Here is a 27,866-nt window from a genome sequence, read left to right on the forward strand (position 1 = left end):
TTGCAAAAAAAAAAAATGGGTCAAAAATGTGCTTTACTGCATTCAACTTCTTTTTATTTCTTGTGAGATAGTTTACTTTTACTCCTTTTGACTTTTTTTCTGTGTAAGGAAGAGTCTGCTGTTGTAAATCTTTTATATAAATACAATGCATCACAGACTGTATATAAAAGATTGATGTAGCTTTTTGACCTGAAAAATTAAACCAAGGGTAAGTTCCCTTCTCCCCAGGAGACCTACTGCTTACTGCCTGAGTCGGTTACTTCAGGGAACCGACTGAGTTGACTATGGAGGGTATTTGAGTACAGTGAACTCACTGCTACGTTCAAGAAACCAGTTTGAGACAATCTGAGCTTTGTGACATGGCGTGTTATCCTGCAGCCATCAGAAGTCTTAAATGGATAGACATGGGTGGGTGATATAGCTTTATTTAGCCTTGCAGCTTGCAGGCAGCATCATTTATTAGTGCAAGTAAATGAAGGGCATTTCCATCCTTCTTTTCCAATGAGCTGCTCTTATTAGTGACACACTTGTTAATTTGAAGCGAGACTCTATTGAAAAGAGGTTCAAGCAGCAGCAGTATTACAGCGCGACAGCCGTGACACAGCAAAAGTCAAATGCAAGGACATCAGTTGCCTAGATAGTGTTTTGCCTTGAAATTTTAAGTAAGAATATAAAATAGCTGCTTAAAACTTTTGTAAACAGAAAGCAATTTGCTGCTTAAAGCCCTGTCGTTTGGTTACATTTGGGTTGCAAGCCGCCAGCTTCCTTATAAACTGTAGGTGCTAAAACGTCACCTGTAGCTGACATACAGCTCTCGCTGTCAGATATGCCCAGGCTTATCTTGTTGTTGTATGCATCAGGGAACGTTAATGCATGGTGTTGCTATAGCAACAACAGAATGAGATGACAATTTTATATCATGTAAAAATTGATTATTGTGGAGGATGTGATATGGCATAGCAGTGTTGGGGTTTTTACTCAAGAAAAGTAATGTATTACACCTTACGTGTTATTTTTCTTAAAAGTAAAGCATTATGTACTTGATTAATCACCGGAGAAAGTAATTTGTTACAAAACGTGTTACATTACTTACTCGTTTCTCTGTAAAATGACCTGAAATGCATGGTCATGTGATTACCATTTAACAATATAAACATGAGGATACATCGCCGCACCGACACAAAGCTCTGCTTCTGTCCATATCGCTGCTCCTCAAGATCCATATCGCTCCACCAATTTCCTCCTGCTGCACATAAACTGAAATCAGCTGGTTGCGTTTGGTAACACAAGTAACAACATATTTGTATCTTTTATGTAATTACTGAGTTTAGTACAGTAAAAAGTTACTGAACAGGTCTAATGTGATTACGGTAACGAGTTACTTTGTAACTTTGCAACACATTACACCCAACACTGCTGGTCAGAAACAACATTCAGGTCAGCTGTGACATTTAAACACTGCTCATTTGGTACTAAGGGGCCAAGAAAATAATCCCCATACAGCATTACACCTCCATAAACCTGCACTGTTGAAGCAAGGCAGGGTGGATCTATGCTTCCATGTTATTCCACATACTGACCCTACAGTAAAACATGGTCAAACATGTGACTGAATTATAATTTACTTTGAGTTATTCATTTGACTGGTAGATTATTTCCGCCAGTTAAAAAAATGGTCTTAAAATCCTCCATGAGTTTGAGCACATGAAGAATGCTGTTCCTGAGTCATATTTCTCCAAACAGCTGTCTTTTTTTTTAAATGTCACGAACTGTGAAGAGACAAATATTAATCCCTCAACCTCCTGCCACTCATCACCCTCTCATTTTTCATCTCCTCGATAGCGACGCCTTCACACGTTGAAGCGGCCGCATATGTCCGCCAGATGCCACTGGTTTAACCTTTCAGAATTTCAACCTTCAGCCTACATTCCCAATATAGGTTACCTTAAAGCTCAGCGCACTACTTTCAGTGTTTATGTGTCTGGGTGCGTGTGCGAATTTGAGTGTCTAGTCGCCCCTTTTTGTTCAGAACTGCAAACACTGGTGGCAGCAGAGTGAGACCAAATGAAAGAAAAGAGGGTGCCAGTGGAAACATTTGCCTTTTTTTTTCTTTCCCACTTGCTGTTGGGTGGTGAAAGAGACAGAAAGAGGATGGGAGAAATGAGACGAAGACCTGCAGTGATGCAGAACGGGGAGCGATTATTGGCAGGAATCGAGAGGAAGGTGAATGACAAGTCAGCATCGTGGCCAAAGATGGATGGAGAGTGATGGGGAAGAGTATAGAGCTGTGATAAAGAGAGAGTTTATATTAAGAGAAGAAAGAAAGAGGGCAGATGGAGCGAGGGAAACTTTTCCTGTTGGTCAGCAACTTGTTCTGCCAGCTCAGCAAACAAAATTTGACGGTTGGTGATCGATCAAAAAAAAAAAAAAAATCAGTACTTTGATGTTGAAGCTCTTTTATTTGTCTTTTTTTATGTGGATGCTTTTACTCTATAAGATTCTCTGTTTTGTTTACGATAGAAGAAAAATCCATCAAATTGCTTGTTCTGATGGCACGAGTACAAGCTTCTGTGTCTCTAACTTTGCTGGCAGCTGAGTCTGTTGGCAAAAGCTTTTTACTCTTGCAGTGCCGCAACCTCCATTTATAGATACGCATTGCTGTTTGCTGACCTTGTTCACATGATATTTTAATGTTTTCTTTAAGTCAAAACGTTGAGAAGACGTGATTTACTTCTAACTTGCTGTGTGGAAAGGTGTCAGTATAACCCAGACTACACCTTTTAGTCTTCCAAAGGAAATATGAAAAGCAGCAGGGATTGAAAATGATGCTGAAAGAAAACAGGTCAGTGGATATATAGAGAAAGTCTTACAATGTACTGTAAACATACCAGTATTTCTTGAACCTCATTGTTAGAAGGGTTTTTTTTGGCTTGGGAGGTTTTATGTATTGTGGACAAGTTTTTTTTGCAGGTCAGCTTTCATGGACACTAAAATGTGCATTCAAGCTAGTAGCACATGCAGCTGCAGTGAAGTAGGAATAGGCTGAAGTTTCATAGTGCCTAACAATGTCAGCATCAGGTGCATACTGCTAGAGGAGGCTTGAAGTACTCTGGTTTGTACTTTGCATGATTATGTTGTTTTTTGTTCAAGTGCTGGCAGTTAGTTTGGTACTAATGCAAAAGTTGAGTAGGTGGAAAAAGATGAGGACGGGCTGTAGATATTAGAGTTGTAAGTTTGCCAACATTTTCTCTGATAATGTTTGTTCCAGAAAACTTTTACCGTGCCAGGATATTTATCACCATTATCTCCAGGGAAGTAGGTTATTGTTATTCTTTTAGCCCACATTCAAGTGCATTCAAAGCTCTTCTTTGGCTGTCGGCTCCCTTTAGACGATCCCACTTTGCTTTAGTGATGTTGAGGTCCGAGCTCTGGGGAGGCCAATCCATGACTGACTGTGTTCCACTGTGTGTTTTTCTAACCAGATATGCTTTCTAGTACTGTGGCAGGGTGTTTGGGGTCATCGTCATGTTGAAACCAATGACAGAGCCTCCAACGTGTTTTACTGAAGGCTGTCGACATTCGCCGTTGTACGTCTCTCCTGACCTCCGTACTTAATCATGATGATTTGAACCAAAAATGTCACAACTGGGTTCATCATTGCTAATATACATACAGTATATAAGCAGTGTGTAAAACGCTGACACAGTTCTAGGAAATGCCTGATGGAGATTGTTGCTGCTAAAAGTTGTTCTTTGAGGTTCTTAATTCACGAGTTCATTAAAAAAGTATTTTGCTATTAGTTTACTCAGATTGTGTCTGTGAATGTGACTTAAATGAAGACCTCATTTTATTATGAATCAATATAAAAAGTCCCAGTAATCGCAAACAATTCACAAACCAATACTGATCCATTACAAACCCAATGATCTCTAATAACCCACAGGAACAGCTCAATCAGGCGATTTCTCTCTTTTAACTACAAATTTTTCCTGCTTGGAAAATTCAGAAACTCATTTTTTACTTCAGGTTTCATTTTTTGTGTTGTTTAGTTAACCTCCCCAAATCCCAAAGTGGTCACAAAGGCTTTTCAGTGAAACCTCACTAGTATTACGTAGCTGCAATCAACCTTTACTGGCAGCCTGAATCTGAAGTCACCGCGTGGTGACATTGCATTGTGCTGAAGGACGAAGAGATGGAGTCAGTGTGACAGAGCAGGATGAGGAAAAGAAGGGGGGGAAGGGAGCAGGAATGACAGCAAGGATTGACAGAAACCCAACGTGACACGCTGGACCGAGTGGACCCGCTAACGGTAAACAAGTGAGCTGCCATCGCGCTGCATGATTAGGAATGCGTATAAAACAAGGTTGGATTCATTTAGTTGAAGCAATTATGTGACACAACCTGATGAGACAACGAACCTGTTCTGAGCAACAAATAAACCAAGCAGCTGTTCTCTGATAGCTGCTGGGTGGAAGCAGAGTAGAGGCAAATGAAAGGCAAGCTTACCATGCTCCCTCACTTCTTACTCTTCATGCAAATCTGTCTGTTTCTCTCCATCTTTCTCTTTCTCTTTCCATGGTGACAGACGCTGCCTCCTGTGCAGTTTAGCAGTTATCACACGCTCTAAAACACACTGACCACACTGACTCGGAGAGGCACAGATACAGAAAGATGGATGATGGAGAACAGATTAAGATAGTAGAGCGTCGGGAAGCTGTATATAAAAAGTGTGTGTATGTAAGTGAGATCAGATTAAATCTAATAGTGAAGTTACATGAGACGTAATGTCCCATTTTTCCTGATGTACAAGGTCGTCATGTGACTGTTTTTGGCAGCTTGTATTCTTGAAGACTTTGGCTGCAGATCATTTAGATTCCTTTACTACTGGCTGCTGAGCACTATGTGATGTTTCAGCAGATTTTCAGCCACAGCGGTCTTTATGCCTACAGTGCTAAATATATTATCTTTAATTGCTCCCACAGTGTGTAATTAAAGGCTCCACATACCAGATTTTTGATCACTTTGGACAAATATGGTAGCAGACAACTATTTGCTGATATAGAGTCGAGCAGTGGTGTGGTTAATGGAGAGTGAAGATCTCTCTAAGTATGTTGTAATGAGAGTGTCTCTGTTATATGCTGTGGTAGCTGTTGTTGCTGCGTGAACAATCAGGCCTTTGCATATTTATAAAATGACAGCTTGCAGTCCAAAGTGTTCAGATGAGATTTTGCTCCAGTGAAGAAAAAAAACTCACTCTTTGATTACAAAGACCTCCAACTAAGAGAACAGCCATCGGTCCGGCAATCTTCCCCAAAACAAAAAAACAAAAATAAACCCAAACAACACAAAAAACAGTATTTACCAGCTTTTGAATTTACTCTTTTGTCATAGCAAGTCTAGAAGACCTGTCACCACACTGATGTCCTAAATGTGTTCTGTGCTTATTTTATTCATTATTCAACTGATTAATGTTTGACATTGAGCATCATGACTCTTTGAACCTGTACTAATCTACATTTTTGCATCAACAATGGAAAAACGACTGCATGAAATATGAAAGACATTTCCAGCAATGACAAACCGACAGAGAATTAATTATCACCCAAATGCAGTGAGCAGTGGAGAGCAAAAGAAAAAGGAGCTGAAGGAACGCCAGACTAAAGGCCTCCACATATAAAGAAATCCGATGCACATTTTTTAGCTAATCAACATTTCAGACTTGTATTAATAGATGAGCCTCTTATCAGACAGCAGTATTATTTGCCATGTCTCATCAGATGCTCACCTCAAAGCCAAAACTGGTTTAACTTTGCTCCTGCTTGCTTTTCATCACTAAGATTAGTTTTGCATGATGCTGCTGTAAATCACAGAATTTCACTGGGTCATTTTCTGTGTGTGTGCGGCCCATTACATTAATCAAGTGCTTTAGTGCTAGGAATTCTGTGTTAGAGCTCGTCTGATTTATCATGCCAGCATTGGTTGATATCAGCTATTTGCTGATCGATCAATATCAGGATTTATATGCAAATATGAAAGGTAAAAAAGAAATTTGAGAAAAACCCTTCAGCCAAGTCTGGAAAAAAACTTATCAGTATCTATATCGGAATATGGAATTTAGAAGTACCCAGTGTCGACTAATCCAATAATGTCCCCAGCCCCCAAGCCCCGGGCCACGGTCCGTGAGTCGTTTGGTACCAAGCCGCGAGAGTTGAGGCTCGGGTGTGAAATGTATGGTTTTCAATGTTTTTATCGTTAACTTGGCCTCCCTGGGTCTTTTCCTGTGTTGTAGTTGTGTGTCTTATTTTGAAAGAAGTATTTACGTGTTACCATAGCGACTAGAAAGCATTTCAGGAGGATGCTGCTAATAACGTTACACAATTATACAGTGAATTCGCGTTTATTATATTTACAATATGCCACAGTTTTTGTCTTGGTCTTATTTTATTTTGTTTTATTTTTCCGCGACACCTTAAAAGCTGGTTCGTGAAAATATTGTCTGACAGTAAAACTGGTCCGTAGCACAGAAAAGTTGGGGACTGCTGTCCTATTATTCCTATATAGGACTCTGATCAGTCAGTCAGCAGATCTATCAGTGGGAAAAATGACGTGGTCTTAGAGCTCTTATAGACTTTGTGAGAACTGGGCCAGGTTCATTTCAGGCAAAAAAAAATGTTCAGGTTTTGATGCACTGAGAAATGTATTTGCTGTCGTGCAGACACTCTTTTTCCAACAACTGTGCATTTCATCAAAAGCTTTTTGGGCCAGTGAAAATCATATGAATGTGGTGGTTAACAAAGACCAACTCTATTATTCAGTTTCACATTCCTGACGTAATATGGTGATGTCAGGCTTTAATGGGATTCCTACTTTTTAGTTATGGATTACTGATTTAACTAAATGATTATTGATCTTGCAGGGCAATAAATATAAAGCAATCGTTGCATACAGAAGTCATGTTTGTGTTATATAAGGTATCTGTCTTTGTGCCATGGAAAAGAATTCCTCTGCATGGCTGCTAGTCATCTCTTTTATGCAGAAACCCAATACTTTCAACACAAGTGGGATAATACCAGACACCTATTAATAAAATTAAAGACTCACAAAAACAAATATACTTTGGGGGCATATCAGGACATGTCAGACCAATCATAATAGAGGGGAGAAGCTGTGGCAGAGTAATCTACATATCAAGCAGGACAGGATTAAGGCTAAGCGTAGTCATAATGTACAAAATTACAAAACAGAGATTTTGGGCTTGTGTGTATGTGTTTATATTGTCATTTCAAATTCCTAAATGTGCCTTTTTTAGGTAACACACTTCACTAACTTGAGTCCTATCCTGTAGTTGCATTTGGGATCAGGTTGTTTCTCCATAGAATATTCCACTTCTGTTTATAAGCCTCTCAAAATAGCCTGTTGGGGCCCCTTTTATAAATACCGTAGTATGCTTAAGACTCACAAACACCGTTTCCTCTGTCATTTCAGTCAGTGTGGATTTAATAGCAGTGAAGTGAAAATACCCCAGATAAAGTAGCATCTAGTCCAAGTGCTCACATCCTGTATTTGCATCAGTGCATGTGTTATTGTGCCAGATGCTAAAGGCATAAAATCCCCAGTGAAGCAGTCAAAGTCTTTGGTAAAGCCACAGTCCAGAAACAGGCTTCACATACCCGTTGGACATCTAAGAGATGGGGGCGGGTTGGGGAGCTTAGTCTTTAGTATTTCTGTATTATTATTTATTTATTTTTTGCCTTTTGTAAGATAGCAGCAAAATTAGCATTCTTCTGATGTTTATACAAATTCCCGGACCTGCATTAAAGTTGACTAAAGTGTATTCACATCGATCTATCGAGTATTACAGCTGCACGCCTCCTGCGTGTCTCTTTTCCTCCCTAATCATTTTCAGGATTCACACAAAAATACATTCTTTTAAAAAATGTGAAAATCACTGATGTGTTGGTTGTCTTTTTCTCCCTTATTGTCTGTACAAAAAAAGTCATTTTTTTGCAATACTTCCAGAACTATCTGCAGCATCCCACTGAACTTATGGTCGAGCAGAGCCAGCGGTATCTCAGGGTACATCGCTGTTTTCTTGTTTTTAAGTACATTGCTTGAAACTTAATGATCAATGATGCCATTATTTCTTTTTCTAAAATTACTTCTCACATACTGATTGTATATTATAGATATTTTCCTATATATTGATAACAAGAATAATCAACCTTACTGATTAATGCCAGTGTTATTGGTGATTATTAGCTATTTCCCGATTGATTGGTAGTTTTAGCAGCTGACAAATTAAAATTAAAAACCTTTCAGCCACATTATAAGTGTTGATCTTCCACAGTTTCAACTTCTCTGCTGGCAACACACACATTGGGAACAAACACAAGTAAACAACTAAATAAATAGCTACACTTAACAAATAGTAGCGACATCTGTTTATGTTTTGCATTTCTAAGAGAAAAAAAAATTGCTGATAAATCAGAATATCAGATTTTCAAATGACCAAATATTGGTACCGATATCGGTCTTAAAATTCTGTATTGATCAGACTCCAGTACTTACCCAGAAATTTTCCCAGTATCAGTTGAACTCTAATTAAGACTAACCTACTTTCTTTGTCCCAAAGTGTAATTCACTGAACATATGTGGCTGATTAATCCGCTCACTGCAGTCTGTTGGTGTTCTTGTCTTTAATTATTTTATTGCTCTTTCTTAATAATCTGCCTGTTGAATTGTATGTTCGCTTCAGTACTGCCTTCATTGTAAATTGATCGATTCTTCTGTGCTAATGGCCTAATTTATGTTCTTATTGATTAATTAGCCATTTATTTTCTTCATTAACTGACACTTTATCTTGTCAGACAAAATTTCCATGTAAATAAAAGGAAAGCAGCAGATAATTAGGAAGCTGGAGCCATAAAATTCTGGGCATCTGTCTTAGTTGTTAATGATTTGTCAGTCAATAAATGGCGATTTAATGGATTAGTTATGTGCGAAAAAACAACCCCACATTCATTTAGGTGATTGTGGACTAGTTTGTTGCCAAAATGACCAAATATTAAAAGACTCCAGCTTTTATGAGCCCGTGTTTGTGCAGTTGTCTGCTAAGCATACGAAGTATGTAGGACATTGTGCATTGCATTTTACAGAATTGCATTTCTGGAGCTGTGAAGAAGGGCTTAGCTTTTTTTTATCTACAGACTGATTGAGTGCCAAATGTGAGCTGCCTATATAGTGTCACATATAGCACGAGGACACACATGGCAGGACGGTATATGGAGCAACGAGGCGAAGACGCAGACATGTGTGCCTGCCCAAACCGCAGACAGCCTCCGTTCAGTGAATAATTGATAATGAGAGCGACACTGTAGGTAGTTACGGCACTGAAATGGATTTGGATACAATTTTGTAGACTGATATTGGTTGGCTCACAGATCAGTTGACTGTAATCTGTCTGCAGGATTTTCTCGCCATTAGATGATTAACATTTTTTTGTTCATTTTTTTTTTCCTTTTTCTCTTCAGCCAAAACTATTATATCCCAGTCCAGCATTCAGGAGGATGAGGCTGGCATACAGATGCTACTTTCTCTGAAACACAAATGCTGAGGAGGACAAATCTGAGTACTTCCAGAGGCTGAAGTGATGCAATAAAGTCATAAAATAAATCAGTGGATGCCTCCACTGAGTGGCTGTCAGTGCGAAACTGATACTGAGTGAAGGAAAGGGAGAGAGAGACACAGGCACAGTGGCAGGATTAATAAAAAATAAGATGCTGATAAACGCAATAAACTAATACACAGATGAATGTAAAGGGAGTGGAGGAGAGATGGATGGTCAACAGTGGAGGAACTGAGGGTTCGTGTGTGTGTGTGCTGGGCTCTTTGGTGACTAATCATTTCCGTGCGCAATGCACACAGCTCCCTCGGGGCCAGCAGTTCATTTTCTGATGAGTGCACACATGCGAGCGAACACGCACACATGAACTTGCAATCTCCCCCAACCACCCACTTCCTTTAATAATCTCCAGACAGAATACAGTCATCTGTTTATGGGAGCATGAATTGCGCACGGGCACGCTCGCACAAAAAGTGATGTCACAAGGTCCCCTATTCCACGTTTAAATGTCAGATTGAGCATAATGCTTTCAGATAGGCACAATAACAACCTGAGCGCGCTCACTTCCTTTCAGCCTCGGTAAATGCTGCAAGCCAAACTACAAAAAAATCGCTGCTCTGTGGCGGTTGAGGTTCTCAGTGTGGGTAATTTTCCAAAATAACAAAAAATAGTGTAAGATGACAGCATGGATGGTAGTAATACAAAGCAGTTCTTGCTGATAGACCTGCTGTCCACTCTGAAAAATGTCCCGTTGCGTGTATGTGCAGCTGTCATCTCCACGTGATCCAACATCAAATGTCTTAACTTGGTTTCTGAGCGACAGTTTGTCAGTTTGCTTTGTCCCAGTGAGGAAGAAAACCCCAAACAGTTCAAGGCTGCAGACCTTCAGTGTGTATTCCAGCTGCTGCTGGTTTTGTGCCATAAATCAGGGCGAGCTGTGATTAAAAAATCAGATTCTCACAATAATGTAAGGAAGTAAAATAGAGCATGGCTGCAAGCAGGAAGTCAAAGTGTGGAATTTCTCCCACTGCACCGATCTGAGCGTCATTTATGTTATTTGCATGTCAAAGGTCCCTATGTATGTGCTGCTGCAAAATGCAGTCTATTAACAGGTCTTGCAGGTAACTAAAGTGGGTGAGAATAAATGCAAAAATCCTTCAGTTCCTCCAGATCAAGTTGTGTGTCTCAGGTGATATACTTACATCTGAATGAATGAATCGTGCAGATGAGCCGTTTTTTTGCCATTTCTTTAACCATGAGAAGTAGCACTTTAAAAATCCTGTGGCAGTGGGATGTCTGGAGTCGTGACTGGGAGGGCCTCTGATTGAATTCCCAGACCAGTGCAAAGATCAATGTGGGGAAATTAAATGAGCTTAGCTTCTCCTTCCAACTTTGCGATGCCCGCGGGTGCGGCTTTTAACTCCTAGTTGCTGCGGTGGACCGACAGTAACGTGCAGTAACAAACACTGTCGCTGTAAAGGTGTGAAGGCGCCTGAAATTAAGTGGCACGCTTGACTACGTTTCATTTTCTCCTTTAACAACATTGTTATCAGCCGCTGGTTTGTTGGCTGTCGTTTCTCACAATCACACAATGGTGCATTAACTTATGTAGAACTCTGACGCAGAAATATTGATGGATTTTCTCATTTTAGTGCTACATTATACAAATATCAACACAGTGTTTTAATATAATAATATAATTTGGATATAATGTATATAAAATATATCATCAGTCGTACGCATTAATATTGGTAAAAACAAAAACAAAAACTTGGCTGATATATCTTATTGTTTTTGTTGTTTTCTGTACTAATAAACAAACAAATAAAGAATATTTACAAAATATCCTGAACACATATGTTTTTTTTAAGTGTACCTCGACTTATCCATCTGTCCTTTTCTCTTTTAGCTCCTTCTCCCTCTGTCCCACAATCCATTTCTGCTCTACTGGGACTAATTACTAATTAACTTTCAGTCCCACAGCGCAAACAGAGTCGCAGAGGGTAACAGCCACATACAGTATTTAATCACTTGTTGTGCGTGTGCATAAATGCCTGCATCGGCCCTTTTATGTGTGCTCCATGCCCCTATAACAGTATCCAGTATTTGTGGAGGACTGACTTTAAAAATAAGAAGTACTCATTGTGCTTTTTTTCCGTGCAGGAGGCAACACCATGACAACAGAAATGCAGGAGATCGCCATTACGGAGGATAAGCCTTTACTCACGGGTCAGGCTGACACCACCAAGGTCTGTGATGGAGTCATATACTCTTACAGAGACATGGACATGCATGTTATTCAAGACTAAATCTTCAATATACTATGATTTAATGTAATCTGATCAATAGAGAACATCAGCACACACACACACACACACACAGAGCGAGCATGATATGAAAGCACAGGCAAACCAAGAGAAAGAAAAAGAAGGGCTGGTGTATGTGCAAGTGTGTCACTATGTGTCCTTGCTGTGCATGTGTGCATGAATGAAAGTGTTTTTGAGTCTGAACAAAGCCTACATGTGACAACATGTGTTCCAAGCACATTTGTGCATGAATTTGTGCGTCAGTGTGTACTTATATAGATGTGTGTGTGTGTGTGTGTGTGTGCACAGCTGCAGTGCTGGCTCATATCTGCCAGGTTGACGTCAAAGCCCTGAGGGATCGGGAGCAGATCCTCTGCTCTGCTGGGCTGATGTTGCCGTGCAGATGCAGCGCTGCAGAGCAGAGCCCCCTTGTGGGCAAAGAGCGAAACACAGCAGTGAAACAAAAACAACACAGAGATTTTTCTGCAGTGGTTATCCTGGTGTAAACCCCAGCTTTGGCCTTTCTCAGTCGAGTTTGCACGTTCTCTAGTTGACACTGTGGGCACTTCACAGTGTGGCTTCCTCCCACAGTCCAAAGACGTGCATGTTAGGATAACTGGTAATTAACTCTAAACAAGCCATTAATGTGAGGCACTCTGCAGTTTCTAACTCGATCCAGTGATTTTTTAATCTATTTTCCGAGCTGTGACTAGCATTGATCTCTTTTAGTAACTAATTTCCTGATTTTTAATTGTTTTTAATAATTGATTAATACTTCTTCCATCTTGATATATGCTTCATGTAAAATGGTAAACAGCAGTTTTATCAGAACATGACCAAAAACACAAGAAATAATGCTGAGACATGATGAGATTCAAGAGAATTAGAAGTGAACAGACAAACCAGTAATGGACAAGCGAGATCCGGGACTTTATGTACACCACACATGGTGACCTATGACCAGCTGTCATAGGGCGTGAGGCGGGGTATACCCTGGAGAGGTTGCCAGCCTGTCACAGGGCTAAAAGATGGCAAATCAGTCTCACCGATTAGTGTGGAAGGAAGCTGGATTACCCCGAGAGAACCCAGGCAAGCACAAAGAGGACATGACTTCACACAGTTTTCAGACCCAGGACCTTCCTGCTGTGAGGCAACAGTGCTAAACTCTTTATATACACACAAGGAGCTCATGGGGAACAGTTATGAACAATCAAGTCAGGGTTTACAGGAGGATAGTACAAAAAAGCTCCTGTGTCTTCTACATGCAAATCTTTGACCTCAGTGGGAAAATAAATGAGGTCAAAGAATTAAATCAAAATTTGTCCAGCCCACAGAGTCTGACCGCACTTATGAAACAGTGGCTGTTGTTGACGTGGCTCTGCTGTGGACTACCTGACACACTTGGCCCTGTCAGTTCTTCATGCACCCACAGCGTCATACCAGTCACAAAGTTAAATGAAGTGCTCACCCTCACGTCAACTTGTGTTTCCTCTTCCCGCTGAGATGATTTAACTCTTAGGCAAGACCCACAGCATCCGCGACTGAAGCCAGATGAATTAATGATAATCATAAAGTCTGGCAGTACAGCCTTCATACTTACTAAAGCTGGGCTGCCAGACAGACGAAACAGGGTTTTAACCAATGCAAAGAGAATTACACCATCATGACTTTGATCATTTTAATATTGCAGTCTTTTTGTGCATAGAGTATTTGACTTGCACAGGGCAACAACTTCATAACAAGTAGCTTTTACTTTGCCTGTGGGCTTAGTGCTTATTTTTTTAACTCAAAATATATAACATATGACAACTTGATGATCTGCATTTGTTTGTGATCGGTCTAATGGCGCATCCCTTTGAATTTCCTTTTTCCTTTTTGCATTTCAGCAGCAAAAAAATGTATTGTGCATGCAAGTGATGCAAGTGAGAGGGGTGATGCAGACAGAAGCTCTAAAGATATGAAACATATAAACTAAACTGGAAATAAAAAGCAGCAACCTGTAATAACCTGTAATAATGTGTTTTTCAGCCTACAGAGTAAGGGTGTGAGATGTGGGTCAACTTTATTGTGGAAAAGGTCACATAATGGTTATGTAGCTTCTCACTGGTATCTCCTCCATCCAGGTCACAACCTCGAAAGTAATCGATTGACAGTCAAAGTTTTCAATAATCAGGCCCCATCTCATCCTAATGACCTCATAGTACCGTATCAGCCCATTAGAGCACTTTGCTCTCAGAGTGGAGCCTTGTTTGTTGTTCCTAGAGTATTTAAAAGTAAAATAGGAGGCAGAGCCTTCAGTTTTCAGGCCCCTCTTCTGTGAATTGAACCAGATCACAATTTAGATTCAGGAGACAGACACTATCTCTACTTTTAAGATTAGGCTTAAAACTCTCTTTTGATAAAGCAAATAGTTGTGGCTGGATCAGGTAACCCTGAATCCTCTCTTACTTATGCTGCAAAAGGCATAGGCTGCTGGGGGCTTCCCATGATGCAATTCTTCACTCTCTGTGTGTTTATACACCTCTCTGCATTTAATCATTAGGTAGATTTAAATTTTCTCCAGCTCCACATCATGTCTTTGTCTGGTTTTCCTTCCCTCACCCCCAAACAGTTGCGGCAGATGGATATAGTTTCGTAAATTCCAATTATTTTGTATTTTTATATCATTTTAACTTTGTTTTTAATTCAGTTTGCTTTCAGTTAGTTTCCAGAGTGGATTTTCTCATTTCAGTTTAGTTTTTAATGTATGAAAATGTTTCGTTTTAAGATTTAAGAAAAATCAGTTTTGAAAGTAAGTTCACTCACAATAGCCTTTTAGACACCAGAGTCACGATAAACATGTCTCTCATTTTTACTAAACTAACAGGTACTAAAACTAATGAAATTTCCTCTACATTTTTATTTTATTTTAGTATAAAAGTTCAGTTTTTTTTGGTTTGTTTTATTTATTTTAAGTCCTTTAATTCAGTTAACTAAAGTGTTTTTTTCAGATCTAGTTTTAGTTTTTAGTTTTATTTAGTTAACTATAATAACCCTGCTCCCTGAGCCTGGTTCTGCCAGATGTTTATTCCTGTTAAAAGGGAGTTTTTCCTTCCCACTGTCGCCAAGTGTTACAGAGAGGATTATCCTGATCATTGGGGTTTTTTCTTTATTATTTTAGGTGTTTACCTTACAATATAAAGTGCCTTAAGTTGACTGTTGTTGTTATTTGATGCTATGTAAATAAAACTGAATTGAATTAATCCAGCCAGGAGCCTCTCTTCAGTCACCAACCCTCTAGGACTTCCTCTTTTCTTTCTTTTCTCCTCAGCGATGACTTCCATCTGTGCCCACGCCCACCTCCACTTCAACTTCCCACACTGTTAATTTTCTAAGAGCTTGTGATGCTAGTAATTCATTAATGGGGGTAAACGGATCCAAGGCTGCAAATGAGCCACCCGTTTGAAACCCGCTGTCAGTACTTCCTCTGTTTAATGCCAGGCATGTCACAACCACCTGCTCCTCTGAAGGGGCTCTCTGCTGGGGTATCAGCAGCATAATGCTACCCATCCTGCCTTTGTGGGTGTCAATTAGGAAGCAAAGCCTCTCTAGACATGAAAGAACAAAGAAATGAAAGAACAGCAGGCTGAGATGTCACTTCTTTGGACTCGATTTTCAGTAATGCACACTAAAAAGATAAATTAAGGAGTCCTAATTAAGATTTTTGTAAGAAGCAAAGTGAGAATTTATTCAGATTTGTTCAGCTGGTGGGTAATGAGTCCTTCTCAGCTTCATAGCTTGATTTATTTTTAAATAAATCTTGTCCCTGTAGTACCCAAACAGGCAGGACATCACTTACTTTCAAATGTAAAAAGAAATCTTTATGCACATTTTGCTAATGAGACTGTCACTCTTTTTCTAACAGGATGCTGAACTGGCTGCTAGGATACTCCTGGACCAAGGACAGGTAAGACTGTCTGTGAAATCCATGCTAAGGTGTTTGATTAAGCATTGCAATATCATTATTATTATTTTGTTAAAAATGAAATACACCGTTATTTTTATTCAACTTTATTCAAGTATATTTAATAACTCTGCAGGGGCTTCTTTTCCTGTCAGAAGTCAGTAGGAAAACTATAGAAGTGGTATGAAAATCACTGCACAGTTGTTAGTAGGGTTTGTAAATGATTAATAATGGACTGAGCTGTATTTTACTGATTTTTGCAACAAGACAGGTTTCTGTGAGTGTTTTTTTCTTCATTGTGCCTATTTTCCATGAATATAGTGCCCATCCTGTTGTGTCTTGGTGCCTTTTGAAAATCAGCCCATTTTTTTGATCAGCTGAGAACTAACTTTGCATCGTACAGTCATGTAAGAAGAACAGTTTCACTGCACTCTCTGCAACTTTGTGAAAAATTTAAGTGCACTCTTACTGCTTCCATAGGAATTATGAGGTGTACTTGATTAACTAATCATCAGCAAGTGTGAGTAGAAGGTTTGGGGGTTTGCTGCTCTGGAGCATTCAGACGTGTGTTAACACAATGCCACTGTCTTTCTAGGAGTGGGCATTGGAGCAAATTCCCCCCCGTTTATGTATGTGCAACGCTCAGAGACACCCTAAAAAAATACAAGAGCTACATCTCAGACTCTAAATGTTAGCATGTTAAATGTTAAGGTTCATGACAGCACAATTAGGAAAGACTGAACAAGCTTGGCTTGCTTGGAAGGATTGTCAGGAGAAAGCCTCTTGTCTCTACAGAGAACATGCCAGCACAGTTTAAGTTTGCAAAGCTGCATCTGAACAAACCACAAGACTTAAACAGATAAGACCAAAGTGGAGAGACCATGGTTGGAGAAAACCAAACAAAGCGTAACAACATGAACAGCTCATACCAACTGACAGGTGGTGGAGGGGTGACGGTTTGGGCTTGTTTTGCAGCCACAGCAGTTGGGCACCTTGCAGCCACTGAGTTGACCGTGAACTCTTCTGTAGACCAAAGTATTCTAGAGTCAAATGTGAGACTGTCTGTCTGACACCTAAAGCTTGGCCTAAACAAGGATGCCAAACACACCAGCAAGTCTACAACCAAGTGGCCCAGTTAGAGTCCAGACTTCAACCTGATTGAAATGCTGTGACCCTCAGAGAGCTGTGCATAAATGAATGCCTGCAAACCTTAATAAAGTGAAGCAATGCTGTGAAGAAAATTGAGCTAAAATTTGTCCACAATGATGCGAGAGACTGATAAAGTCGCACAAATAAAATTATTGAGTTATTGCTGCTTAAGGCAGTTCTAGAAGCTGCTGAATCAGGCGGTATATTTAGGTTTTCACAGGACGGTAGTTGAAATAAAATTGGGTTGAATTTCCATGGACAGAAAGTCATGAATAAATCTATGAGCTGCATCTTGTGAATCATCACTGAATTTTTGCAGCAATCTCTGCCACTCATCAGTGTCCCAAACTCAGGGCTATTTTTTCCCTTTTCTTTTCTTTTCTTTTCTTTCCTTTTCTTTATTTCTTGGTGGAAACATGGATTTATTTCTGCTACATTAAACTTTAGTACAGTAATGGTTGAAAAGTACTATGTGAAAACACATCTGTATCCACCTTGTATATAGTTTGGTGATTAAAGACCAAAGGCTGTCAAGGACTCAAGCTCCAGTCTTTATGATGGTCTTTAAAACTTAAAGGCAGGGTTGAAAAAAAATTCCACATTAGCATGTTAGGGCCCAACCAACTTTCTGGACAGAAGTAGAAAAAAGGCAACACAAGCCCAGGTTGGCAATGATTTTAGAAGAATACTCCAATAATCGAGATGGGTCGATAGAAATGAAGCACACAGGCTGAGGAGTCTGCTGGTAAAGCAGAGCGAGGCTGCAGAAAGACTGAAAGTTGGCATCCATGTGAATGGATTGAAAACAAGCTGTAGAATGAAAGCTTGGGTGGCCAAGCAGCAGAGGAGAAATCAGATCCAAACACAGGAGAGTGGAATGAGTGGTGAGCCGCAGTAAACAGATGCTGCAGGGGGAGGAGCTCATGAGCCACAGGTGTGGCTGATCTCACAAACTCATGAATACAAAAGAAACACAAGAGAATAGGGGGATATAACATCCTTCCCGTGACACTTCTCTCGCTTATCTGTCAGCCTGTCTCAAGTCTCACAGTCTAAAAAAATTGGATGACCTGAAGTGGAGGAATGAATATAGAACATGCAATTTATTAACTTGAGTGTATATGAGGACCAGATTGATACAGAATTTGCAAAGAGCTAGAGAGAAATACTCGATTTTTGGAGACAAAATAAGAGGCAAGACACGGTTTGGACATGTGCAGTGTAGCAGTGGTGGATATCTTTGACAAAGGTTGTTGAATATGAAGAAAAAGAGAAAGAACTCGTTGAAGGTGGGTTGGTGCAGGGTTGGTGAGACAGGAGGATGCTAGGGACAGGGCGAGATGGAGGGAGATGATCGGCTGTGGTGAGCAGCCAAAAGTAAAAGAAGGTTCATGCACAGAAAAGGTTATTTTTTTGTTTTCCATTCAAGATGTTACCATCAGGTTGACATTTTTAAGTCTGTGTTTGTTCTTTCTCTAGGAGCACAGTGTTGAGACTCCACATGGCGTCCTGCACGTGACCCTCCATGGCACGCGAACCACCCGTAGGCCCGCTATCCTCACCTTCCACGATGTGGGTCTGGACAGTGAGTAGCTCTCTCTCCAAGTCAAACAGTCTCTTACTTGTTACTGATTTCGTTTTTTCCTCATTATCTTCGTTTACTCTGGGGTTTTTTTACCTGGCAGGTAAGAGCTGCTTCTCGCCTCTGTTCAAATTCGAAGAGATGCAGGAGATTGTCAAGAATTTCACCCTGATTCACATCGACGCCCCGGGACAAGAGGAGGGGGCCGCCACCTACCCCGCAGGGTGAGACAATCATTGTGTTTGATAAGGTGTCCTGCAGTAACCTTGCACTTGAAAAAAAAAAAAAGTAAACTTCTGAGAAATGGAAACAATCTTCCGTACAGGCCTGAACATAATCTCTTCTAAAAATCCTTACCACTCTCCTCTCTCACATCTCCCCCTGAACCATCTCTGTTCTCTAATGCGCTCTTGTCAGAGGTTTAAACAAAATCCCTTCTTTTCTCTCCCCGTACTTCTTATTCCTCCCAGTACTTCTCTATCAGTCCCCTTCCTTGTGAGATTATTTTAGTAGCTCAGCAGGATTTTGTTGCATGTATTGTGACAGATTCTCAGCTCTGACCCTTCGCTTCCGCTGCTTATTCTCGAAATTGAAGCTCATTCTCTTTATGGTCTTAAATCCTTGTGGATAGAGGTGTTAGCCGCCGTATTTACTTATGAAATTTACCTAATGGAACAGCGCTGTCCACCTACCACGAATAGCTTGAATAGATCTTAGATCAGAATTAGTATTCCCTAGGTAAGATAACATTCTCCACATATTTGTTTTCATATTAAGGCGCTCAATTGCATTAAGCTCATTTGTGTGTGCTGTTGTAGTTACCAATATCCCTCCATGGAGACCATATCAGAGATGATCCCAGCTGTCCTGCAGTTTTTCAAGTGAGTTAACCGTATTTATTGTGATGTGAACGCAAGCAGTATTTTTGGATTTGTGTAACAGAACTAAGTGGCCTTGAGACACGTGGCGCTACCTGCTGTGGTGACCTCATGTGAATCGGGGAAAGCTGAAAGTCTTTTTCTTCTTCTTCAGCTGTAGTTCTCCAGGCTTTCTGTTTGTCCTCGGACATCGGCTGCTTGTTTACTCACTGAATATATGAAAAATGCCAAACATAACATAGTTTCATTGACACAAAATGTCATTTTTTCACCAACTAGCTGATTGCCAAAGAGATATTAGCTGAAAACATGGCATATAAAAGCATGGTGTGCAATGTGTCCTTAAAAAAATGAGGAAACTGGGCAGGTAAGATAAAACAAGGCCTAAAAACATAATCTACAGTAGATCAACAGCAGGTTGTAGCAAATATTGACTAAAATGCTCATTGAATTGTACAAACTCTGTTTTGCCTCATATGTTTGCATGTATTTCAGTATATCTTTGCAACTATTTCCCATTTTCCTGTCAAAACAAATTTCCCACCTGTGGGACTAATAAAGGTCATCTTATCTTATCTTAAAATATAAAGAAAGCGGTAGCTCAAGAATTTTGCACAGTGCTTTAGATATATAAATAACCACAGTGTTCAGCAATGCTCAGACCAATTAAAACTGTGTTTACATGCACATGCGTATGCTGTAGGTGTTAATAACCTTTATCCTTCTGTCAGCTTCCGTACTGTAATCGGAGTGGGTGTGGGAGCAGGAGCATACATCCTGGCCCGGTTCGCGGTAAGCATCTTTTTTTTTTTTTTTTGGTAAAACTGTCCACATGAGTCATTTCAGACCCCGCTTTAGCACTCTACAGAGGTCTTATTTTGCATTAACACAGGATGGTGCCATTTAAAATGACAGGAAATGTTCTTGTTTACAGTTTTGTGCTGGGCTGACTGTAAATGTCGATAGAAGAGTTCAACAGGAACACTTTGTAGAATGAATATGTTAAACTGTGACGCTTGTGGATATTTATGTGCAAATCTCTTAAAACAAGAAAATGCTGAATGCACATTAGCTTTGATTTAAATCTGATAATCTGCATCATCTGCAGACACAAGTAAACGCAGCCACAAAATTATAGTTTTCTTCTAGGTCACTTCCTGATGTCTAATAAAGAATTCCCAAATAATTGAAATGGTTTTTAATTGATGTTAAAACTTCAACACCAAAGGCCTTTTTATTATCGAACATTAAGTGCAGAGAACAGGTCACTCAACTTTATTATAGACAGTTTGGTGAAGTTCTCCAGATCCAGAGGTCTGAGGTCTCAGAAAAAAGCCGTCAGAGAAAGATAATTCTAAATTTCGAGTTATGGATCCTTTTTTTTTTTTTTTTGTGGCGGAAACGGGCTTCCATAGACAACTTATTTCTGAGACCTGAGACCTAAGATTTTTTTTCTGAGACCCGACTTCTGTGACCTGAGACCCGACAGCTTTTTTCCTGAGACCTGAGGATGTCCTAAAATCTACACTGTATACAGGCCTCCACCTGTTAACTAACAGCACCCTGACTCCTGTTGTGTACCAGGGTGAAATCTTCAGACCCATTCTTAGACCTTAACCTTATCTTTGTGCGGTGGATCCTGGTGTAAGACAGGCCTCGTAGTCACTGTGCGTAGGCAGTTCCTAGAAAACAACAGCAATCATGATCATTGACTAGCCCCTGATCCGATTCCAACTGAGAATTTCTGGGAATATTGGATGCTGTCAAATAAAGCCACTGACCTTCCAGGAGATCACTGATGCCCTGAACTTGGACAAGATCCCGAGGACACCATCGTCCTTCTCATCAGGAGCATTCACAGACATTATTGAGAGTGCATACATCCACATGGGAAGCACAGATTCATATTACCGAACCACGTCATGCCTCTGATTTTTATTTTTAACTGATTTTTGGTGGGATTTTTGAATCCAACCTTCAAAGAGTTGATGATTTTTGTTTTCCGCAAATTAAATAATGTCAGCAAAGATCTTCAGCCTGAATATTTCACTCATTAAGATCCAATGTGCGGTTTGTTTTCCCTTCACCACGTGAGCCGTGAATATAGATGTATATGAGATATTGTCACACTGTCAGTGAACACTTCTGCTTTCATCTCAATTTTCCACTCACCATCTGTGTCTGCGTTCCTTTCTTTCTCTCCTCAGCTCGCAAACCCAGATGCAGTGGAAGGTCTGGTTCTGATCAACATCGACACTAACGCTCGAGGATGGATAGACTGGGCTGCTCAAAAGGTTTCTTTCTCTCTCTCTTCCTTCCTTCCACGTCAGGGCTGCAGCGGCCGTGTACACAGAAACATCATTTAATCTCGTTAGTCCTAATGGGAGTTATTCATCGATGTAAAAATAGCTCTGGATGTGAAATTACGTGACTTCACGCACGGTCTGTGTGTCCTGTGCCATTGATCACGTAATTGTTTATCGTATATTTCATCACGCTTGATTAAAATAAATAAACTGCCTGAATGATCCCCCCTCTTTCCTCTCCTACTGCAGCTCAGCTCCGTGACGTCCTCCCTCGCAGAGCAGATTCTGTGCCACCTTTTCAGTCAGGTACATTATTAGATCCATAAGTGTTTAAATGACAGATTTTTTTTTGTAAGTTAAATAAAAAATTGAGAAAAAAGGATCAAATGTTAAACCGTTTTTCTAGGAGGAGCTGTCGTCAAGCACAGATCTAGTGCAGTCTCACAGAGAGCGCATCTCCAAAGCTCCCAACCTGTCCAACATGGAGCTCCTGTGGAAGTCTTACAACAGGTAAACATAACATGCTGTCGTGCATCATGACATAAATACAAATAATCGACCTTACATCAAACTACCACTGACACCATTTTTTTCTCCTTGCAGTCGTAGAGACCTGATCTTTGACCGCAACAGCGCTTTCAAGTAAATACCCACTCTCTGATTTTTTTTACTTAACGTGAATCTCTCAAATCTTCAAACTTCTAATCAGCACCTGTTTCTGTTTGACCCTCAGATGTCCTGTAATGCTGGTGGTGGGCGATCATGCTCCCTATGAGGATGCTGCTGTGAGTTTCTTTTATTATTTGACACTCACCTGAACGGCTGTTTGCACTGATTGTCCGTTTCTGTGCAAAAAAGGATCTGATGGGGTGTAAAAAAGACTGTTTCTTTCTGTAACCACTAGGTGGAGTGCAACAGCAAAATGGACCCGACAACAACCTCGTTCTTAAAGGTGATTTTCATACCTGTGTCCTCAGTGTCTGCATCGTCTGTCTGTCTTTGTTTTTTTCCACCTTTACTTACGTCTTCTGTCCTTCTGCAGATGGCTGATGCTGGTGGTCTGCCTCAGCTGACTCAGGTAAAAACACCTTAAGATCTGTATAATAACACACATGTGACATAGGTGTGGATGTTAAAACCACCCTGGGCAATATTTCAATGTGAAAAGAACATCCTGATACTTGTACATTGTGTCGGCACTCATAGGTGCCTAATTTAAAAACTTAGAACAAGCCAAATTTTGGCTTCTGTTCCTACATAGCTGTCATTAAAGGAAGATTTAACTACAGAGATGAAGATCAATTTAAAACAAAGCTGTAAATATATTGATGTCTTGTTGGTTTGTGGGGATTGACTCATGTTAGGAGTCTGCTACAGGTGGCCACAAGGCAAATTGTAGTTTTTCACACATATGCGGTAGCTTCATTGTCTTTTAGCCCCAGAGGTTGGCAAATGTTTTTAGGTGTCAAAACTAAAACGGATACCACGGGCTTCCACATGGGGTCCTCAGTGAGCACCATTATTCAGTGCAGCAAACGAGTTAAACATGTTTTTGACCTGATATGTAATGTCCTGTGTTTTGTTTGCAGCCTGCTAAACTTACTGAGGCTTTCAAGTATTTCATCCAGGGCATGGGCTACAGTAAGTTCACTTTATCAAGCAGTCATCTTCCTTATTTATACAGAGACAGAGACATGGCTTTAGTATTGTTTCCTATTCGTTTCATACTTTTATTTTGATACTTTTTGTGTCACTGGGCAGTTAAAGGATAAACTGCTGTATTTCTGATGTACAACTATGGTTAGTTACATACCCTCATCATGAGCATGAATGTTGTGGTCATTTTGGGCTTTTAATTATTTCTTTGAACTGTTCTTTTTTCCACGGTGTAATGATTGCACAGCATACATCTGACTTTAAACACTTTGACTTCTGGAGTGGACTTTGGGAAGGCCATTCCAGAAGCTTAATGTTAGCCAGTTTTATACATTCCAACTGATGTGTGTTCGGGATCCTGTTGGAATACCCAACCATGTTTCAACTGTCCAGCTATTGATCTAAGAGGAAGTTGAAGAATTTGTGAGATGTTAATAGGTCTTGTCCTCATTGGACCCTGTGCAGATTAGAGAAAATTCTAAATAAATTGAAAATTGCCCCCCTAAGTAAAGAAGTTATTAAAGAATAAGCTGTATAGTCTTTCCATGCTGGAAAAATAACAATTCGAGTAAATCATTAAAGGCCACAAATTGTCATTATCAGTGTGGCTGACCACAACTATGTGTTGTCAGCAACATTTCCTTACCTTTTGATACTTGACTTTAAAAGAAACTGAACCTTTGCAAACTGTTTCCATGACTTGTACTCTTACTGACCGTTTCTCTGTGTTTTTCCACAGTGGCTTCATCTTGCATGACTCGCCTGTCCCGCTCTCGTACCACCTCCCTCTCCTCCTCCTACTCCATGGATGGCTCCCGCTCTCGCTCCCGCACCCTATCCCAGGGCTCGCAGGGCGGCCAGATGCCGCCCAGCCCCTCCCAAACGATGGAGGTGTCTTGCTGAAGAAAAACAAAACGATAGAAAGAAAGAGCGAGAGTGGGATGAGAGGAGGGTGGAAGCAAAAGGAAGGGAAAGATGAAGCATGACAGTAATGCAGAGACAAGATGAATGGGTTACTTATTTGTCACTAAACAACTCCCTTCGTTCCCCACGAAGAGCAGAATAGGAATATGGATGGTTAGAGAGAGGGAGGGAAGGAGGAAGAGGAATAGAGTGATTTGAGTGGAAAATAAAAACCCTTCTCTTTACAACCTCAGCCTAAAACAAAGTACAACCGGCTGTTCTGCCATAAACATGAGTCTTTAAAAGGCATGAAGAGATTATTAAAGCAAAGGAGGGGGTGACGAACAGCAACTAGTCCTCCCTCCCTCCCTCTATTGTCAGCCAATAGAGCCCTTTAATTAGATTTACAGTGCAGCGTACAAAAACCAACAGTAATAATCCTGAAAACAGTATTGTGGATGTTGATGCTGATGATTCTGATGTTCTTGATGATGATGATGATATTGAAGCTAATGATGATAGAAAAAAAACAGTAACTTTTCTCTTTATTACATAATGAATTTAAAACGACATAGACAAAAAAAACATACTATAGCAGAGATACTTATAATATTGTGTGTCTACTACTTTTAAAGCTAGTTTTTATTGTGTTCTTTTTTTATCATTTCTTTTATGGGATTTTTTTTTTCTTATACGTAACCTGTCTCAGCAAGGGGCTGGAGATACTGATTGGCTGACCCCATCATATGGAGACAGCCAATGAGAGCCATTGTAGTGACTACTTCCTCCTTGATGTTGCCAGATTGTTTATGTCTTCCATTTGGCCCTCGTCTATAAGTGACTGTAATCTTCCCCCTCCCTCCATTGGATTTTGAAGTGATGGACAAGAAGCTTTTATTTTTGTTTTGTTTCTTCTGGACTGTTTGGAAGTTGCATGCCTGCTATCAACTCATGTGAATATTGAATGGAATAATGTTGGTTTTTTTCTTTTATATTCTGCTAATGAGTTGTGTGAATCTGTGTTCGTGTGTGTGTGCTGTTTCGAGTTATGGCCTGAAGGTAAACATAGGTGAGACTGAGGGTGTTTTGCGCGCTTTAAATATCACCCTATTGTTAGCAGTCGCCGCACATTCAGAAGTGCTTCCAATACTGCTGGCGGTCTTGCACTGCGTGTCTTAATATCCACGCTTGTGTACTACTACTCACCAGGGAGCATCACATCATCGGTAGCATGCTCGTATGGATATTGCATTTCAGTGCTCGGTGTGGCCAGAAAGGGATCACTGTGTTCATCATCTATCTGGGTTGTAATCTCTTAGCCTTGCCCATGCGCGGATACCTCCAAACAAACCCAGCTAGCATACTTGACTTCATGTGCGCTGCGGTGGTGGGGGGGTACGGGTAAAACCAATGCGTACTCCTCTCCACCCACTTTATTCACCAACGGGGACAACAGAATCGTGTTTGCATATGTTTATACTGATATGTGTGAGTGTGAGGCGGGGGGGAGCAAATGTCAGTGCTCGTGTCTTGTAAGCACAGTTAACCAATGAAGATGGAGGAAGGCCCAGGTTATCTACAAAAGTTTTAAGACCGATAAAACCCCTTGTGACTTATCAGTGACAATGAACCAGCCCCTTCACTGCCACCATGCTCAGATAATATATAAGAATAGAAAACAAGAGTTTCTTCAGCCACTCTCTGAACTCTGAGCCAACTAGTTGGAGCCAATGACCTTAAGCATCCTGCCAAAACTAAAAGCCCCTCAGTAATTGGGGTGTTTATTGACCAAATTCTGCCATCAGAAATGCTCCGAGCTAAACGTGCACCTTTAAACATCAGTTATCATAAATAAATTCATCCAGATTCTCACTGAATTGCTAATACTTAATAGTTGCAAATAAAGTCAAAGCTTACCACTGCCCTGTGCCAAGTAGCCATTACACTGACTGTGCTTTTAAAGGACCATGTTTGAGCCCAGTCCATTGCATGTGTTTATATTCAAATGCATGAAAGCACGACCACTGAGCTGGAAGATGCCTGTTTCATTTAAATGCTATTAAATCTCCTTTTTCCAAACCTGACTCATGACGCGGACATGGTTTTGATGCGATGGAAGGCCTTAGATGTGAGCTTGGAATAATAATTGATGGTCGTAACGATGACGGCAACCTGTTTTTGAGTCACTCCCCTCCGATCCATAATAGGCTGCTTATGCAGTGCATAAACGGCTATTGTACCATCAACATCTGTTGCAGAGGATGTGGAAAACACAAGTACTGATGATATCATGCCGCATGCTTGTGCATGATAGATTGTGGCATTAAAGCATGTGGGTTGCAGACCATTGTGCTGGAGTGTACAATGTAATTGCTGGGCTCATTTCAGGATTAAAGCCTAGAAATTTTAAAAAGGCCAAATAAGGAAATCAGAGTGGTTGAGCAGGGCTGTGTGATTGTAAATGCTTGTCCATTTTGTCTTTTTTTTTGTCTCTTAGTTTTTACAATCCAATCACATTTTTCTTTCCCCTTTGATTTGTTTTAAAGATCTTTGTTTGTTTTATCTATGTGAAGTGTTAGTTTACTGTCCCGATGTGCTCACAAGTTAGTTAACCGTGTGATAGTTCTGGTGTAACTTTTTTAGCATTAGCGCTTATAAGGGAGAATAATATAATTAACAATAAAAAAATTAAAAGTAAAGAGAATCAAATTTACTTGTGTGGCTAATTGCTCTGTGTAACACAATGAACATCCTAAAAAAAAGCAAAGAAAATAAAATGAATAGAAGCTTAAGAGAACTGTCTTGTCTCCTGTCTTTTTTTCTATGGTGTGTTCAGCATTGTACAATGTATAGGCTAGCTTGTAGCCATTGGTGGCACCACTGAGCTCAGTGCCGCTCTTTTTAAGATGTTTTGTATTTGTTCTGTGCTAACCAAAGATTTTTTATGTTTTTATTTTTGTATTATTCTGGAACGTCAATAGTTGTTCACCTGGAACTGGTGGGTTCATATGGTAAGCGGAGTAGTGCCATCAAAGGACCAACTTGCTAGCATACAGTAGTAGTTTATAGTACATTTTAAGCTAGCTGTCTTTTCACTTTTCTAATAGTTACTGACTACTAACATTTGGAAAGATAATGGAACATTAGGTTCTGTTCCACACAATTTCCTATACAAACACATTGCAATTTTCACATAAATGGATAAGTAGGCTGGTGCATGCTAAAGTAGGGTGACCATATTTTGATTTCCAAAAAAGAGGACACTTGGCCAAGTCATGAAGAATTTTAATAATACTGTTTGTTTAAAGAAAATTTTAACATATTTAAAATATGCCTTCTCTGTGCGGTTAATGAATGGTGAAATAAAAAATATCATATAGGCTTTTGCAAGTCAACAAGTGCAAAAAAAAAAACAAACTTAAAAATCTCTGGAATTAAATAATGTTACAGAAATAATGCCTCATCTGTATAAGAAAAATAACCAGTGAGGTATTGTGCAATGGTTTCTGCTGTTTCATTTG

General features: G+C 40.1%; 1 protein-coding gene across 1 annotated transcript in view; it reads left to right on the top strand.

The window, feature by feature from the left end:
- ndrg2 (NDRG family member 2) overlaps positions 1 to 27,142 on the top strand; it is a 40,533-nt gene extending 13,391 nt beyond the window's left edge. Inside the window, exons 2-16 of the mRNA XM_031738668.2 lie at positions 11,786 to 11,871; positions 15,833 to 15,874; positions 18,500 to 18,605; positions 18,706 to 18,826; positions 19,421 to 19,483; positions 20,212 to 20,272; positions 21,688 to 21,774; positions 22,036 to 22,092; positions 22,193 to 22,296; positions 22,390 to 22,428; positions 22,520 to 22,571; positions 22,691 to 22,738; positions 22,829 to 22,864; positions 23,376 to 23,427; positions 24,182 to 27,142. Of these exons, the coding sequence (XP_031594528.1) occupies positions 11,797 to 11,871; positions 15,833 to 15,874; positions 18,500 to 18,605; positions 18,706 to 18,826; positions 19,421 to 19,483; positions 20,212 to 20,272; positions 21,688 to 21,774; positions 22,036 to 22,092; positions 22,193 to 22,296; positions 22,390 to 22,428; positions 22,520 to 22,571; positions 22,691 to 22,738; positions 22,829 to 22,864; positions 23,376 to 23,427; positions 24,182 to 24,345 (1,107 nt within the window). The 5' untranslated portion in view covers positions 11,786 to 11,796 and the 3' untranslated portion in view covers positions 24,346 to 27,142. The remainder of the gene's footprint in view (positions 1 to 11,785; positions 11,872 to 15,832; positions 15,875 to 18,499; positions 18,606 to 18,705; positions 18,827 to 19,420; positions 19,484 to 20,211; positions 20,273 to 21,687; positions 21,775 to 22,035; positions 22,093 to 22,192; positions 22,297 to 22,389; positions 22,429 to 22,519; positions 22,572 to 22,690; positions 22,739 to 22,828; positions 22,865 to 23,375; positions 23,428 to 24,181) is intronic.
- Positions 27,143 to 27,866: the final 724 nt, after the last annotated feature.

This window comes from Oreochromis aureus, linkage group 3, assembly GCF_013358895.1.
Source record: "Oreochromis aureus strain Israel breed Guangdong linkage group 3, ZZ_aureus, whole genome shotgun sequence".
In the NCBI taxonomy this organism is placed as follows: domain Eukaryota; kingdom Metazoa; phylum Chordata; class Actinopteri; order Cichliformes; family Cichlidae; genus Oreochromis; species Oreochromis aureus.